At 37.8% G+C, this 18,871-nt stretch overlaps 1 protein-coding gene across 1 annotated transcript; it reads right to left on the bottom strand.

The window, feature by feature from the left end:
- Nucleotides 1-1,757: 1,757 nt before the first annotated feature.
- LOC133752681 (histone H1.1-like) lies at nt 1,758-2,138 on the bottom strand (the record flags this gene model as incomplete). The annotated part of the gene is made up of 1 exon (XM_062183062.1): nt 1,758-2,138. A coding segment is annotated over one exon (381 nt), but the record flags the coding sequence as incomplete, so codon positions are not given.
- Nucleotides 2,139-18,871: the final 16,733 nt, after the last annotated feature.

Genomic DNA, 18,871 nt, shown 5'->3' with positions numbered 1-18,871 from the left:
AGTTTTGGCTTTGGGAAAGAGAATCTATCTTCAAAATATGCAATAATGCACTGGATAAAGGGCAATAAATTGGAGGAGATAAAGTTTTAGACTTTTTAAAAAACAGTTTGTTTTTGATGATTGTTTCAGGTTTCACTCAATAAGACTTCCTGACTGGCTTTTCAACACTGCTCATCCCCCTTTTCAAAGTCTTAAAATTCTCTTCTAAACAAAAATGCCCAAATTATACACTCCTTATTCACCTTAAATACAGACTCTTTAAGCGTTTTCTTAGCCCCTTGTCCAAAAGAAGCAGTGATGACTTTAAAAGTTGCCTTAATGTCAAATTAGAGGTGGATTACATCCTTACATATGTTAAGCTTTTTAACAAGCTAAGAGAGGGCCAGATGTTGTTATTCTAGATCACTTCCTATAAGGAACCAGTCTGAGGAAGTTGTAGTTAAGACATAATATACTGTTCCTGTATTTGTTTGTTTTTTAAAATATTTATATGAAAGGCAGAGTTACAGAGAGAGAGGGGGAGAGAGAGGTCTTCCATCCGCTGGTTCAATCCCCAGATGACTGTAATGACCATGGCTAGGCCAGGTAGAGCCAGGAGCCAGGAGCTTCTTCTGGGTCTCTCACGTGGGTGCCAGGGTCCCAAACACTTACACCATCTTCCGCTGCTTTTCTTAGGCCGTTAGCAAGGGACTGGATTGGAAGTGGGGCAGCAAGGACATGAATCGGTGCCCATACCTGCTACAGCACAATGTACCCCCAACACCCAGTTCCTGTCTAAGAACTCCAAGAAGAGGTGGTGTACTGATTGAATCTATTGGTGTAGAAGCTGCAGTGAATTAAGTCCCTGCTTAGATACCTGATGGATTGAGAGAATTAATGAGTTTCCTCATAGCAGTTGGGAAGGAATTGAATTAGGTTCAATTTCTGTATATATATTTGAGTCAGTTTATTAACATTTTATTTTGTTCTATTCATAATCCACTGCTGCAATTTTAAAATAAAATTTTAATTTTAAAAAATATGTATTTATTTGTTTGAAAGGCAAAATGACAGGGAGAGAGAAAGAGAGAGAGAGCAAGAACTTCCATCCACTAGTTGACTCCCCAAATGCCCACAACAGCTGTAGTTGGGCTAGACTGAAGCCAGGAGCTGATAATTCCGTTCTGGTCTCCTACATGTGTTTCAGAAACTCATTTATTTGCATCATCATCTGCCGTATCCCCACACACATTAGCAGGAAGCTGGAATTGAAAGCAAGCAAAACAAACCTGTCACTCTGAAATGGTCTATGAGCATCCAAAACAGCAGCTTAACCCACTGGGTCTTAACCCACTGGGCCTTAACCCACTATGGAGCAATGCCACACCCTACATATTTTAATTCTTAAGTTTTGTTTACATTTATGGTAGTATAGTCTCATACCATTGTTCTCCATTTAAGATTTTTTCCTGTGATTATTATTTTAGTTTTCCATGTTGACTTTAATGTCCCCATGTTTGAGTCTGAAGTAAAATATCAAAATCATATTGTTGCATTTATGTAGATTGCATAGAATTTACTAATTTACAGAAATTTTATAACTGTGATATTTAATCTTTCTAAGAACATGGAATGATTTTCCATTGTTTTTTCACGTCTATTTTGAGTCACTCAGAATTATTTTAAAATTTTCTTCATGTAAACTAGCATATATTTTTTTGTGTGTGTGGCTCTTAAAAGAGCCGTTGGGTTACTGGAAGCAGCTTCAAACCAGGACTTCACTTTTTCTTGGGTGCTGCCTTCTTGGGCTTGGCACCCGTCTTTGGCTTCGTCACCTTTGCCTTGGCCACCTTGGCCTTCACCGCCTTGGCCTTGGCAGGGCTTTTAGCCACCTTCTTGGCCTTGACGACTTTGGGCTTCTTAGGGCTCTTGGAGGGCTTTTTGGCCACCGCCGCCGGCTTCTTCACCTTCTTCGGAGACTTCGCGACCTTCTTAGCCACAGTCCTGGCGGCGTTTTTGGGCTTCTTTGAAGCGCTCGTTGGCTTGGCTTTCGCTGCCACCTTCCCGGCGCCGGCTTTGTCCTCGCTGGCTGCCGCCTTCTTGTTGAGCTTGAAGGAGCCCGAGGCACCGGTGCCCTTGGTCTGCACCAGGGTAGCACATTTTTATTAGCTTTATTCCTGGGTATTTTACTTTGATGCTATTTCAAATAAAGCCTTTTCTTTTAAATTTTATAAATTTATGCTGTTGTTACATATGAAGTCTATTGACTGCTATAGGTAAATTTTATACTCCACTATCATGCTAAACTTTTAATTGTAGCAACCTGATAATTTCTACTGGGGTACCAGTTATAAATCATATTATCTCCAAATAATACTGGATCCGTTCTCCTTTTCACCTTTGTGTTTCATCTATAATTGATTTCTTATCTTGTCGAAACATATTGGCTAATAATAGAAGATAGTGATAAATAATGCAGGTGTTGATGAGCACACTTGTCTTGTTCCTAACTTAGATTTGAATAATCCTGATGTTCTCCATTAAGCTTGAAGCATATATTTTCATGTTAATGAAGTATTCATTTTTTCCTATTTTATTAATGGTGTGTTTAAGAATCGACTGAAAATCCTCACTACAGAAATAACATGATCTTATTTTTGATTAGGTAAATAATATTATTATTATCTTTCCCAATGTTGCAGAATCATTCTTGCATTACTGTGATGAATCTAATTGATTAAATGATATAATTTTAATATGTTGCTATACTGTTAATGTTTCACTTAGAGTTTTTGGTCTGTAATTTATCTTTCTTGTTCAATTTTGTCATGTTTAGCTATCAATGGAAAGTCTTTCTTCAAAAAAGAATTGAAGGCAATTCATTGTTCTTCTCTGTAACATAAGGAACATTGATATAAAGTGCTATTTAGAATTTTGGTAGAATTATTTTATAATACAGTGTGGTCTGCTGGTTTGTTTGGCAAGGACTTAATGTTTTACATTTCCCTATTCTATGGAAATATATCTCCTAAAAATGTTTCACCACTTAATTTAAGAAATCATGTTTTCCTAGAAAAATAGACTTACATAGATTATTTTTTTGTGTGTGTATTTGATTTCGGTATTGCTATGGCTGTTTCCATCTTATCATGTCATGTTTGCTATATTTATGATTTCTCCTTTAGTCTTACCTAAATTATTGGATTTTTCAGAGATCGGTTTTATATTTACTTACTATATGGAATTTTCTTTTCCTAACATCATAATTTTGTTTCCCTTCAAAATATTGTTTTATTCCATTTCTAATGTTTAAAGTTGCATCCTTTGTACTTTTTATTTTTTAAGTTTTTGAATACTATTTAACTCTTTCATTAGTTATTCTCATTGTCATTACGTTTGAAACAGCTGCAGTTTCAGTTTATCTTTCCACTTTCACTAAAAGAATCAATAAGAAAAAGAATCAATAAGAAAAATTTTAAGAAAGTTGAATTTTTTTTTCAAAATAGAGAATATGTCAAGATTATTTTTCACCTTGGGGTTTATTGAAATTCATTTAAATCTACTTATTTGCTCAATAAATCTGATTCACGGTACTGGATAAGAATGTGCATTGTCTATTTTCAATATACAGAGTTAGATATATATTATTTAGGGAACTCTAAGATGACAGATTAGGGAGAAGATGTGCTGATTCTGACCAGGGGAACATAGCAGACAAACCCCAGAGGAAGTATATTCCCAGGGGAAAGTTGGAGAGAAGTTTGAAGTGGAAATTCGACAGAAAAGAAGAGTGCGGTGGAGAGGTATAGAAAGCACAGATACGCAGTAGCAAGAGGGGACACCATGCACGACTCCCACAGCTGAAGGCTAGAGGAGGTGCCAGGTTGTAAGAGAGGTGAGGGCAGACTGCAGCAGCTGGTGCCACTTGTGATATTGCCTGAGGAAGAGCCCTGCATATCGCACTGTCTTTGAATCTCACATGGAACCCTAGTAAGGGACATGGCACCCACCTAATCCAGGGAAGGAAAAGCCCATTTATTTATTTATTTATTAAAGATTTATTTATTTATTTATTTATTTGAAGGTCAGAATTACACAAAGAGAGAGGAGAGGCAGAGAGAGAGAGAGAGAGAGGTCTTCCATCTGATGGTTCACTCCCCAGATGGCTGAAACAGCCGGAGTCAGGAGCCAGGAGCTTCTTCTGGGTCTCCCACGTGGGTGCAGGGACCCAAGGACTTGGGCCATCCTGTTCTGCTTTCCCAGGCCATAGCAGAGAGCTGGATGGGAAGAGGAGCAGCCGGGACTAGAAATGGCGCCCATATGGGATGCTGGCACTTCAGGCCAGGGCATTAACCCACTGTGCCACAGAAGGAGAGGTTTTCCATCTGTTGGTTCACTCCCCAGATGGCTGCATTGGCCAGAGCTGCGCCTATCTGAAGCCAGGAGCTTCTTCTGGGTCTCCCATGCAGGTATAGGGGCCCAAGGACTTGGGCCACCTTCTACTGCTTTCCCAGGCCATAGCAGAGAGCTGGATCAGAAGAGGAGCAGCCAGAACTAGAATTGGGGCTCATATGGGATACTGAAGCTTCAGGCCAAGGTGTTAACCTGCTGTTGCCACAAGGCTGGCCCCAAAGCCCATTTTTTTTCCCATTGCCCAAGAAGGGGCCCTCAGCAATCAGAGCAGAGAATGTGCCATCTTGACACAAGTAGCGGCTGCAGTGAAACCATGGGATTTAAGCAGATGGAAAAATCCACATTACCCACTGCCTTTGAGTCTGGCTGTGAGAGTTGACAGGGCTGAGCACCCGCTTAGGATTGTGAGTTTCCCTCATCCTCTCAACTTATAACAGGTTGCAGGGTACAAACTGCCAAAGTGAAGCACCCACAGGCAGATGACTCTGGAAATGACTCTGCTCTCTTTACTGATGAGGTAGATTCATTGGACAGAGAAGTGATCCTCTGCACCCCATGCCTGTGGGAACCTTTCATTTTGTGATTGTGGGAATCCTGTGACCACATGACAAGGTAAGGAGTTTATCTGGGTTTCTGGGAAATCACTAGGTCTGGGTCAGAGGCTCAGAGGGCCTACTGCTTGGGGTGGGTTGTTGCTATGTGTTCTGTGCTCATAATGAGGACTGCACAGATCCTTTGCTATTTCATGTGCCAGCATGGGTGAGGGTTGGACCCAGGCTGGACTAACCCTGGGATTGATTGCCATGGAAGAGAGGAGGTAAAGTTGTGATTACACCAACATATGTGATCATACTCTACCACCTGCTGATAATAGAGGAGATCTACCATGTCCAACTGAGATGTTAAGATGGATTCTTGCCCCACCTTTCAGCACTGACCAGTTCCCTAGCCCATGGAACACACATATCTAGGTATTCACTGAAGGAGCAGACACTCCACTAAGCCACAGATGAATAATTCAAAGGTAAAACCCATCAATGGATCACTCAGAAGCAATTAGAAGTAAATATAAAAGTTAAAAAAAATCCATACATGATGTGGACAGAGAAATCAAACCGAAATACTAGAAATGAAGAATTCAATATGCCAAATACAAAAAACATTGGAACACTATAACAGACTTGGTGAAGCAGAAGAAAAAACGTCCAAAGTAGAAGATAAAACTTTGGAAATATCTCAGTAATGAGATTGAGAAGAAAGAAAAGGAGAAGGAGAAGGAGAAGGAGGCGGGGAAAGAGGGAGAGACAGGAGGAGGAAGAAGGAGAAGAAGAGGAAGAGGACAAAGAAGAAGGAGAAGAAGAAGAAGGAAGACAAGGAGGTGGAGGAGGAAAAAGGAGAAGGAAAAAGAAGAATGAATTAGAAAAAAATTAAAAGCTGTGTTGGAGATTTATGGGAAACTATCAAATGACCAAATACACAAGTCTTAAGAGTTCCTGGAGGTGTGGAAAAAGAAAATGGATTAGATGGCCTATTCAGTGAAGTAATAACAGAAAATGTCCCTATGTTGGGGAAAGAAATGACATCTAAGTGCAGGAAGCAATACAATTCCTAATAGACATGGCTAGAAAAGGTCTTTATATGACACATTTTAGTCAAACTTTCAACAGTAAAACATAAAGAAAAGATTCTAAAATGTGCAGGAGAGAAATGCCAGGTTACTTTCAGATGATCTTCAGTTAGACTCACAGCTGACTTCTCATCAGAATCCCTACAGGTAAGAAGAGAATAATGGGACATAGTCCAAGTATTAAGAGGAAAAAGTGTCAACCCATAATACTGTTTCCTACAAGTCTCTTATTTATGAGTGAAGGTGAAATAAAGTCCTTCTAAAACAAACAGAATTTGTCACCACTCGTCCAACCTTACAAAAAATTCTTAAAGATGGGATACACACAGAAACATAATCATTACTATGAAAGAATGGGAAGGCAGAAAATCCCCCAGTAAAAATACAAAGGAAATCCAGTAGAAATATTTATAGAAAAATGGCAGGGCCAAATTTTTGCTTATCAATAGTAACTTTGAATATAAGTGGCTTAAATTCATCAATTAAAATATATAGACTGGCTGAATAGATTAAAAAACAAGACCCGTCTACTTGATGCCACCAAGAAGCACACCTCACCATCAAAAATACATTCAGACTAAAAGAGAAAGCATGGAAAAAGATATTCCATGATAATGGAAAGCAAAAATTAGCAGGTGTAGCCATCCTAAAATCAGACAAAATAGACTTTAACACAAACACTATTAAAGAAAAATAAAGGTGTTATGTAATGATTAAGGAATTAATTCAACAGGAAGATGTGACTATGATAAATGTATATGCATGCAATACCAGGGCACCTGGCTATTTAAAACAAATGTTAGTGGATTTAAAGGGAGACATAGATTCCAATACAATACTAATTTGGGATTTCTTCAATCCACTTTCATCAATGGACAGAACAACCAGACAAAGCATCACCAAACAACAGAGCTAATCAACACTGTGGACCAAATGTACTTAACTGATATCTGCAGAAATTTTCATCCCACAGTTGCAGAATTAATTATTTTCCTCCACAGGCAGAGGCTTAGCCTACTATGCCATAGCACCAGCCCCTTCTACCAAACTTTTAAAGAAGAACTAATTTGAATTTTTCTTAAACTATTCTAAGCAATTAAAAGAGAGAGAATCCTCTCAAACGCCCTCTATGAGGCCAGCATAACTTTAACTCCAAAACCAGAAAAAGACACAACAAAGAAAAAGAACTATAGGGGCTAGCACTGTAGCATAGTAGGTAAAGCCACCACCTGCAGTGCTGCCATCCAATATGGGTGCCGATTCAAAACCTAGCTTCTCCACTTCAGGTCCAGCTCTCTGTTATGGCCTGGAAAAGCAGTAGAAGATGGTCCAAGTGCTTGGGGCCTAGCACCTACATGGAAGACTCAGAAGAAGCTCCAGAATCCTGGCTTCAGATATGCTCAGCTCTGGCCATTGTAGATGTTGGGGAGTGAACCAGCAGATGGAAGACTTCTTTCTCTCTGCATCTGCCTCTCTGTCACTCTGCCTTTCAAATAAATAAATAAATCCTTTAAAAAATAAAGAGAACTAGAGACAAATATCACTCAGGAACACAGATGCAAAAATCCTCAAAATATCGAATCTAACACCACATCAGATCATTCACCTGAACCAAGTGGGATTTATCCCTCTTACGCAAGTATGTTTCAACATATGAAAATCAGTAAATATTATACATCACATTAACAAATTGAGGAATAAAAACCATATGATTATCTCAATACCTGCAGAGAAGACACTTGATAAAATGCAACATTGTTTCATGACAAAAACCTTAAGTAAATTGTATATAGAAGGAACATTTCTCAACACAATTAAGGTAGTATATGAAAAACACACAGCCAGCATCACACTGAATGAGGAAAAGTTTGAAGCATTTCCACTAAGATCTGGAACCAGAAAAGGGTGCCCACTTTCACCATTGCTATACAGTGTACTCCTGGAAGTTTTAGCCGGAGCCATAGGCAAGAAAAAGAAATCAAAGGGATACAAATTGGAAAGCAGGAATTCAAATTATCCCTGTTTGCAGATGACATGACTCTGCATACAAGGGAATAAAAAGACTCTACTAGTAGACTATTGGAAATCATAAAAAAGTTTGATAAAGTTTCAGGATATAAAATTAGCACATGAAAATCAATATCCTTTGTATACATAGACAATGCCATAACTGAGAAAGGACTTGTAAGATCAGTCCCATTCACAAAAGCTACAACAAATTTTAACCAAGGGGAGGAAAGATCTATAGTATGGGAATTACAAAGCATTAAAGAAACAAACGGAAGAAGACACATAAAATGGAAAAAAAATCTTCCATATTCATGCACTGTAATAATTAATATTATCAAAATGACCATAATGCCAACAGCAATTTAGAGATTTAACGAGATCCCAATCAAAATAGCAACAACAGTCTTCTCAGATCTAGAAAAAATAGTGCCAGATTCATATGGAAACAGAAGAGGCCTTGAATAGCTAAAGCAATCTAAACCAACAAAAACAAAACCAGAGGCATTACAATACCAGATTTCAAGAAAAACCACTGGGAGCCAGCAGTGTGGCTCACTTGATTAATCCTCCGCTTGCGGCGCCAGCATAACCATATGGGCACCGATTTCGAGTCCCGGTTGCTGCTCTTCCAGTCCAGCTCTCTGCTATGGCCCAGGAGGGCAGTGGAGGATAGCCCAGGTGCTTGGACCCCTGCACCCACATGGGAGACCAGGAAGAAGCACCTGGCTCCTGGCTTCGGATTGGTGCAGTGCCAGCCGTAGCAGCCATTTGGGGAGTGAACCAACAGAAGGAAAACCTTTCTCTCTGTCTCCCTCTTTCACTGTCTGTAACTCTGACAAATAAATAATTAAAAACAAACAAACAAACAAACAAAAAACTGGACAGTTATCATCAAAGCAGCTTGGTAATGGCACAGAAACTGGCATGTAGACCAATGGAACAGAATAGAATCCCCAAAAATCAGTGCACACATCTACAACCAACTTCCATTTGACAGTGGAGGTAAAATCAATCCCTGAAGAACGGACAGTCTCTTTCACAAATGTTGCTGGGAAAATTGGATCTCCATAAGCAGAAGTATGAAACAAGACCCCTACCTTTCACCTTATACATAAATCAACTCAAAATTGATCAAGGATCTAAATCTACAACCTACTATCATCAAATTACTAGAGACGATCATTGGGAAACTCTGCAAGATGTTGGCATTGCAATGAATTCTTGAAAAATACCCCAGAAGGACAGGCAATCAAAGCCAAAATTGACAAATAGGATTAGGTCAAGCTAAGAAGCTTCTGCACTGCAAAGGAAACACTTAACAAAGTGAAGAGACAACCTACAGAATGGGAGAAAATATTTGCAAACTATGAAACTGATAAAGGATTAATATCCAGAATCTATAAAGAGCAGAAGAAAACTACAATAGAACAAACAATCCAGTTAATAAATGAGCAAAGGACTTGAATAGATATTTTTCAAAATCTGAAACTCAAATTGCCAATAGACACATGGAAAAAAAATGCTCCTGATTCCTAGCCATCAAGGACATACAAATCAAAATCACAGTCAGATTTCCCCTTACCCCAGTTATAATGGCTCTCATACAGACATAAAGAAAAAATAAATGCTTTGAGGATGTGGGGAGAAAGGTTCCCTTATCCACTTATGTTGTGTATGCATGCTAGTACAGCCATTGTGGAAGACAGCATGGAGATTCCTTAGAAAGCTAAAAATACCATATGACCCAGCCACCCCATTCCTGGGAATTTACCCAAATGAAAGGAAATCAGCATATGCAAAAGTTATCTGTATCCCTTATGTTTGTTGCAGCTCAATTAATCATAGCTAAGATATTGAATCAACCCAGCTGTGATCAATCAATGATTGGATAAAGAAAATATGGTACATATACATTATGGAATGCTACTTAGCCATAAAAAAGGAATGGAATCCTGCTTTTCACAGCAAAATGGTTGTAACTGGAACACATTGTACTTAAATAAACCAGTCCCCAAAAGACAAATATCACGTTTTCCCTGATCTACGGTAACTAGTAGTGTACAGAATGTAATGTATGATTATTTGCATTGTAATATGCATAAAATTATTTGTGTGCATAAACAGCTGAGAAGAAATGGCTTAATGTCTAAATTAACTTAATTATTATAACCACATTTGAAATATTTTAAATGTTTCATTGTCATTGTATTTCATTGAATGTAATTATGAATAATTGACCAATAAACCTTTATGTGGATTAAATAGTCATTTATCAATTGAACTATTTTTCATAGGTATTGTCTATATTCCCACTAAACTAGGGTCTTTTTGCTTTTTACCTGTTGAGCTTCTTATTCAGTGAAGTATTAAGCCTTCATACTGTAATTTATAAAATGTTATCTCAAAAACTAAATAAAAAGGTAGAAATAAGGCTGGTGGAAGGGAGGAGAGGAAAATCATCTTGTCCTTAGACTTGTATCTACAAATCATTTTGAGCCTGTCAAAATTAATTAAATTAACATAAAAATTTAAAAAGGAATAAAGAAAAAATCAGAAAAATATACATATTATTTGGCACAAATTTTGTAATTGCACTATTTTTTATCTTTTATTTACTGAATGTAATTGCACTATAATTACACTAAGATTTTCTTTTTTTTTTTTTTTTTAAAGATTATATCTAATTTTATTATTCAATCTTTTTTTTTTTAACTTTTATTTAATGAATATAAATTTCCAGTGTACAGCTTATGGATTACAATGGCTTCCCCCCCCCCCATAACTTCCCTCCCACCCGCAACCCTCCCCCCTCCTGCTCCCTCTCCCCTTCCATTTGCATCAAGATTCATTTTCAATTCTCTTTATATACAGAAGATCAATTTAGTATAAAGATTTCAACAGTTTGCACCCACATAGAAACACAAAGTGAAACATACTGTTTGAGTACTAGTTATAGCATTAAATCACAATGTACAGCACATTAAGGACAGAGATCCCACATGAGGAGCAAGTGCACAGTGGCTCCTGTTGTTGACCCAACAAATTGACACTCTAGTTTATGGCGCCAGTAACCATCCTAGGCTGTCGTCATGAGTTGCCAAGGCTATGGAAGCCTTCCAAGTTCCCCGACTCTGATCATATTTAGACAAGGTCATAAAAGACAGAGTGAGGATAGTAACCAATGATCCTAAGAGTGGCATTTACCAGGTTTGAACAATTATACAGCATTAAGTGGGGAAGAGGACCATCAGTACACACATGTTGGGAGTAGAGCCATTGGTGGTAGAGTAGAGGTTATGATTACAAAGGAATGAGGCCCAAGTGCACTAGACAGGGCCTAGAACAAAGGACAGAGTCATTATTAGAGGAGCTAAGAAAGGTGCTGTCTAAGCTACAATTAAGTTTTCTGATTGAGAGGCAAATAGAACCTGATAGAAGGGGCTTGATAATAATCTGGTGGGCTTTAGGCCTTGTAAATTCAGAGGCCCAGACCTATCTATCTCTTCACATGGGGTATATCCTAAGGGAGGTGTGAACCTCCTAGGGGAAGGCACTCTGTTGACTTTCATTACTTGGCTGGCCTGGGAGGAGAGCTGGCCAGGTAAAGGCAGGTGGCATCTCTAACAAGAAATTTACAGTTCTGCCTGCAATGTTGCTGACCCTACTTGACCATCCCCTCAGCTGCAGTGGTCACTTTGGAAGTTGGGCTGAGTGAAGGGCTTTTCAGCTTAGAGCCAATAAGATCTGTGGCTCTGACCTGGGCATCCTTCGACTCCAGGGCAGGTCCATTTCCAGTGATCCAACTCTTGGCAGAGCTGCCAGGGCTCTTCACAAGCTGACTTCTGCTGAAGCCCAGGCTTACCTCATGGAAAGCCACTGCAGTGGACTGGCCTGTTGGGTCTCCTTGAGGGCAGATCACTGTACAGATCAGCCATTAATAGGCCTGCCACCCATTGCTTCTGATGCCGAGCTTTCTTTTCCTCCTGGTTTGTGTTAAAGCAGACCAGAGGATGCAAGTCAAGGGAGTGCCCAAGTCCCATCTCTAATCTTCGGTGGCCTGAACTACAAGTCTATAGTCACAGGCATGTTCTGTAGTAGTTTTTCTAAGGTAGACAATGCCCATGAGGAAAATTATATTCTCACTTTAAAACTTTCTTTCCCTTTGGTCTGAAAGGGAGGTTTTTTCTACTTACTGTATACTTCGCTGATGGCGTAGTGAATCTAGCTATGAGATTATTATTTGAGTTCTTATTTTGGCTATGCTATTGCAGAAAAATGTTAGCCATCTCTTTTATAAGGTCTAAAGATTAAATTGTGCATCCTACAGATTCCTTCATAATAGAATTAGTTTCCTACCTTGAAGAGAATAGAGAAATGAAAGAACAAGTTGGGCTTAGAATAGAGAAATGAGGGAGCAAGTCCTAGATCGCTTGCTGACAATAGCAATATCACATGAATACTTAGCAAACCGTTTCAACCATTAGATAACAACTTAACAAAACATTTACCAGAAGGTCCAATGCCTTCTATAAATTTTAAGAATCATGTATTTGAAAACACCTCTTAAATATCTAACATGGTGTAGTTTGGTTAGCCAGTAAACTTAAGCACAACCATCTAAAATGTTTTTAGTTTCTTTCTACCAACAAGTCTAAAACATATGATACACAGATTCAGGTCCCACAAATTAAAATGTATCTTTGATTGATTTTAGCAGCTTAAATTTATGGACAATCTTATCTATAAGCCATTTAAAATAAAACTCTTAATAAAATTTCCCCATGTGGACATACAATATGTACACACATATAATATAGCATAATAGACCAATATAGCAATTTTAATAATAGCTTTTAAAATCTTTAACTCTTTTTATAGATTGCCAATTGATTTGAATTGCTTTTTCTTTTTAGTAACCTCAGTTAACCATACTTTCTCTCAGTTGGTACTGTTAATACATTATTGGCTTCATCTGTTTACAGAGCCATCCCAAAGTACTGAATACAATAAAAGTGGCTGGAAAAAGTCCATAGGAACCTATAGGAGGACAGCTAAACACAGTACCAACAACGCTTTAGTTTTATGAGCAGCAGATATTCAAATTTTTGAAAAAATCACATATTTAAATAGCCCATAGCTCTTAATAAAAATTCAGCTGTTTTTGAACAATTAGAATTTAACAGACATCAAGAGAACATAATAGATTACTTTAACACATTGCTTTAACAGAGCATCAGAGTTTAATTCTATGTCAAAGAGAAATTGAGCTTCCTGTGATCTTTTGCTGTGAGGTTTCCTTCCTTTACCTTCTTTCATATTGGTGACCATGTTTCTGTGTTTCTGTGTGTAACACATCTTTAAGCATCTTTTGCAGGGCAGGATGAGTGGCAACAAATTCTTTCAGTTTCTGTTTGCTATGAAAAGTCTTAATTTCACCTTCATTCACAAATGAGAGCTTTGCAGGATATAATATTCTGGGCTGGCAGTTTTTCTCTCTTAGTACCTGGGCTATGTCTCGCCATTCCCTTCTAGCTTGTAGGGTTTCTGATGAGAAGTCTGCTGTGAGTCTAATTGGAGATCCTCTAAGAGTGATCCGACGTTTCTCTCTTGCACCTTTTAGGATCTTTTCTTTATGTTTCACTGTGGTGAGTTTGATTACAACATGTCGTGGTGAGGATCTCTTTTGGTCATGTTTATTAGGGGTTCTATAAGCTTCCTGTACTAAGATGCCTCTGTCCTTCTCCAAACCTGGGAAATTTTCTGCTAGTATCTCACTGAAAATGCCTTCTAATCCTTTCTCCCTCTCCGTGCCTTCAGGAACTCCTAGAACACGAATGTTGGGTTTTTTAATAGTATCCTGTAAATTCCTGACAATATTTTTTAGATTTCTAATTTCTTCTTCTTTTCTTTGGTTTGCCTGTTTCCTTTCCTGTTCTCTGTCTTCTAAGTCTGATATTCTCTCTTCTGCTTCGCCCATTCTGTTTTTAAGGCTCTCTAATGTGTTTGTCATTTGATCTATTGAACTCTTCATTTCATTATGATTTCTAGTCACTATCAGAGTTTCTTGTTCCACTAGTTGTTTCATTTCATTTTGATTCCTCCTTAATATTTCACTTTCACGAGAGAGATTTTCTATCTTGTCCATGAAGGATTTCTGTAGTTCAAGAATTTGTTTTTGAGAACTTCTTAATGTTCTTATCAATTTTTTGAGATCCGCTTCTTTCATTTCTTCGATCTCATCATCTTCATAATCTTGAATTGGGGTGTCTTTTTCATTTGGGGGCGTCATAGTTTCTTCCTTGTTCTTGTTAGCTTGGTTTTTGCGTTTGTTGTTTGGCATGTTGGAGATATTTGGTTTCTTCACTGTGGTGTTTTTTCTTGTTACACTATGGCTCTATATTAAGTGGACTGTCTGCTTTCAGTGGAGCCTTAGAGGCTTGAGATGGGTGTGGACTGAGAGCTGTGTTTGGTTCCTCAGGGTTGAGGGTGTGTCAAGGATGACACTCCCAGGTTAGGTGTGGTAAATCTCTCTTTCTTTTTTTGATTTAAAAGGGAAGTAATTCCGCACAGCTGAACGTAATTGGAGGTAGTTAGCAGGCAAATGATATACCCACAGGAGCCAGAGATCGGAAGCTCTTTCCCAAGGTCCACACAGGGAATCTCTGCTGCCCTCAGTGTGGGCTCCAATTCTCCTGCAGTCTCCCACTGGGTTGCCAAGTTAGATGCTAATCTCCTGTTATTTCACCCCTCCCCACAGAGTCAGGTTTTTCTGCTAGGCTCAGGGCTGGTGCAGACCTGAGGTCGCCCTGCTTATGACGTATGTCCAAAATGGCGCCTGCTCTGTCTTGCTCGCCTGTGAGAGGTGAGCGGAGAGAGAGAAACTTGTGTCCGTATCAGTCACTTTTTTTATTTTTTTTTCTCTCTCTTCTAGTTAGCCTGGTGAACTTTTCCCCACGGAGTTTCAAGCCTCGTTCCCTCTAGCCTCCTCTTTCCGCTTGCCTGCTGGTATCTCGGGCTATGGAGGTTCGGCTCACCTCGCGTTCCAGCGCTGGTGCGTTGAGTCTGCCGCTGGTGTCCCGAACTTGGGCTCCCACGCTCTCCACGCAGGTCCACTGTGAATCACTAGTTCCGGAAGAGTTTCCTCTGCTGTTTCATCCCCTACTCTTCCTTGACACTACAGTATCTCCACTTATATTAAACTTTCTCTCCCCCCGGACTAAGTGTGCTTCCTGCCTATTCCGCCATCTTGCCGCCTCTCACTCTAATTACACTAAGATTTTCTAAAACATTCATTAATATTTCATTCTTGATCTGTTAGGGACTTGAAGAATAAGGAATAGAAGTATATTGTCACATATTTCTCCTTGCATATACTACAAATTTTGTTTTATAAATATTGAAAATATTGATTTGATGGATAGTTACTCATAATGTTTTACCTTCATTTTGTATTACTTTTCTGGTATAATAAGCTCTACTTTGAATTCTTATTTGATGATTATTACACTAATTACACCTTACATTGTATTAGCTGTGACCTTAAACTTAAGAGAGCACTTCAAAAAGTTTATGAAAAATGGAATAAAAATATGTTTATTTCAGTACAAAAATTTGAAAGATTTGCAGTTTTTTCATAATATACATTTTTCCTGACCTTTTAGAAGATTTCTTATATTTGTGTTTGAATTTGGTATAATTTTGCTCACATTTCTATTTCCAATTGTGCTACACATCTAGTTACTTTTGAAGTGTCATATATTAGTTAGTATAAGCTGAAATTGGAGTTGTTATTCATTCTGAATTTTGTCTTTTATTCATTGTATCAGCTCCATCTATTTTCATAAATATGATAAATATTTTTAGAATTCATATGTATGTATGTTTAAATGTGTGTATGTGTGTGTGTGTAAATCCAGGCTTCTTAAGAGTTGCTTTGATGTCTACATTACCTAATGTTCAACCAATGATTTTTGTAAGGATTCATGATCAAATGCTTTGAACCTATGAACTTCCACCCAGTGCATATGCATCTTTCTGTTAGTTTGGAAAAACTGTTGCAAATTCAGTGTGTAATAAAGTATACTATAGACTTTTCTTATGATGGACTTTCTTAAGTATCCCCTATGCATTAGCATGATTACTAGTAAGCTAAGCTATGTGGTAGATTTTGCTGTCTCTTTCTACAAGCACTCTCACCTCCAGTTAAATTTATAGACACTGTGACACTTCGTCCAGTTGAGATTACAATCACAGAGCAGAAGACCTGCATATTTTCTCCATTTTTTTCCCCAACCAAGTTTGTTATTTTACAGACAACAACCCTCAGATGACTTTTTATTCTGTATCTGAAATCGAGTTTGCATTCTATGCCAGCATAGGTACTGTTTTTCACAGGCAGCTCTGCACTGACAAGATTACAGTTCTTGTTCTCCCACCCCTCTTTTTACCTGAATACCTTTAACTGCTTCATAAATAAAAAATCCTGTAGTAGATTTCTGTGCTGATTTGTTTTGTTTTCTTTTTTTATTTCATACTTGCTTTCTGAGGAGAGAATTAATATATCTTTTCATGCTATTACAGACGGAAGTCCCACCCTTCACTGCATATGTTTTGACATAATTTTTCAAAATTCGCCAAGTGTACTACACTATTCAAACTTTTAGGTCAGAAATTGAAATAATAGGGAGAATAATAAAAACACCAGAATAATAACATGCAGGAAATCAATATAAACTGTCCCCCAGATGAGAATGGAGTCTGAATGCAAAATTCATCTCATTTCAGAGTTTTTACTGCATTTTATTTCACTCTGTGACATTCAACTGCCCAGCATACTAATTTATATTTGTGTATGTGTGGATATAGATATAGATATAGATATAGATATAGATATAGATAACACAAAGTTTTTACCTTCTTTATATCTTATTAGGTGCCTTATGGAAGAATCTGGATAAGTTTGAATTTTTTTAAGCTGAAGTATGAGCAATATGGAATTGTCAGTAATAATTGATTGAACAAAGTGAGATCAGGCATTTCACATTTATCTGTTTGTTCCACAGTGACTTTTGAAAGTTGACTGATTTTATTCAAGTTTAGTACATTTCTAAAGATATCAAAGTTTCACCTTGAGTTTGCTGCTACATTTTGAAAAACTGAAGCCAAATTCTAGCTAATAAAAGTTTATAAGTAAGCATACCCTTGTGTCATTTCAAGTGGATTTCAATGGCATTTGATTGAAGTTAGAGTTATAAAGCAATATGACTTCAATAAATAAAGTTTATATCACAAAGAACATATGTACTTACCATTTTATTATATCAGGAGGCTAGTAGAATGCTAAAAAGCTGCGTGATACACTAATTAGATTGTAGGTTGAATTTATGTGAATATGTTATAGTCTTGCATATAACTAGCTATCAGCTCCTTCATTCCTCTCCTAATTGCAAAAAATGTTCATTATTACTGTGTGTAATTGAAGATAGTATCTATCACAAATTATGCACATCACAATTATGTAGTATTCAGAATATTATTTTGAGAGATAGTGTAACAGAGAGATATAGACAGGAAGCTTCCATCCTCCCCAAATAATTACAATGACCACACCTGAGCCAAATTGAAGCCAGGAGCAGGGCAGCTCTATCTGGGTCTCCTGGGTGGGAGGCATAGACTCAACTAATTGAACCATCACCTGCTGCCTCCCAGCATGTGTGTTAGCATTAGCAGGAAGCTAGAATTGGGAGAGAGTCTGGACTCAAATTCATACACTCTGATACAGAATGGTAGTGCCCCAGCCTGTTTCAAACCAAGGCCAAATGTCTACCCCGTGATTTGCTAGTTTTAATTGCCTTTCTTAACTGATATTTTTTAAAAAGTCATGATGGCTTACTAGTGTATTGGGTTATCATATTTTTTAGAACTAAAAACTACAGTGTTACTAGTATAAGGTCACTGCTACTGTTAGCATTTGACTAGTCCAAAAGAATGCTTGTGTTCCTCTTTAGTCTCAATCCATGTCCAAAAATCAGATGGCAACCTCCAAGATTGATGTAGCATTATAGTGTGGCACATTTGCTGCTGATCAATAATGTTATATGCTCTCAGAGTCTTCTTGCTGCTCTGAGTGCTAAAGGTATCACTATACCATAAATAAAGCACACTGATGGTTTCTCTAGAAGGTTTTGGTTCAAATCTTAAATATTGTAAGGGGAAACAAAGTATTTAAGGATTTAGTGTCTACAAAACTAAAAATATATTTGTCACCCATTAGTTATAAGGAATCAGGAACCAACAACTCAACCTTATATTTTAGACATTTGATATTCGTTATCAAAATTCATTGAAGGTTGTTGGCAACAAAATAAGTAATTTCTCAAAATATATATTAATAGGAAATAGATATTAGACTCTAAAAAACTATTGGACACAATATACAATTTCAAATGTATAAAATTGTTTTCTCTCCATAGTTAATATGCATTTGAGTTTTTTAAAAACATCATAGTTATTTAATATTTGTGTTATTGCTTAGATAATTCTTTTAAAAATGATTATTTGCATTTTATTTCAAAGGCAAACAGAGAGAGAGAGAAAGAGAGAGAGCATCTTCTATCTGTTGGTTAACTCCCATAATACCTGCCACAACTGGGCTGGGACAGGCTGAAACCAGAAGCCCAGAACTCCATCTGGATCTTGCATGTGGGTGGGAGGGACCTAGTACTTGGAGCACCATTTGCTGCCTCCCAGGGTGCACATCAGCGGGAAGGTGAACTGGATTCAGAATAGGCAAGACTTGAATCATGCAGTCCAATACGAGATGTGTGCTTCTCAGATGGTGTC

Source organism: Lepus europaeus, chromosome X (genome assembly GCF_033115175.1).
Source record: "Lepus europaeus isolate LE1 chromosome X, mLepTim1.pri, whole genome shotgun sequence".
NCBI lineage: Eukaryota > Metazoa > Chordata > Mammalia > Lagomorpha > Leporidae > Lepus > Lepus europaeus.
This window is presented reverse-complemented; position numbering and strand designations above follow the sequence as displayed.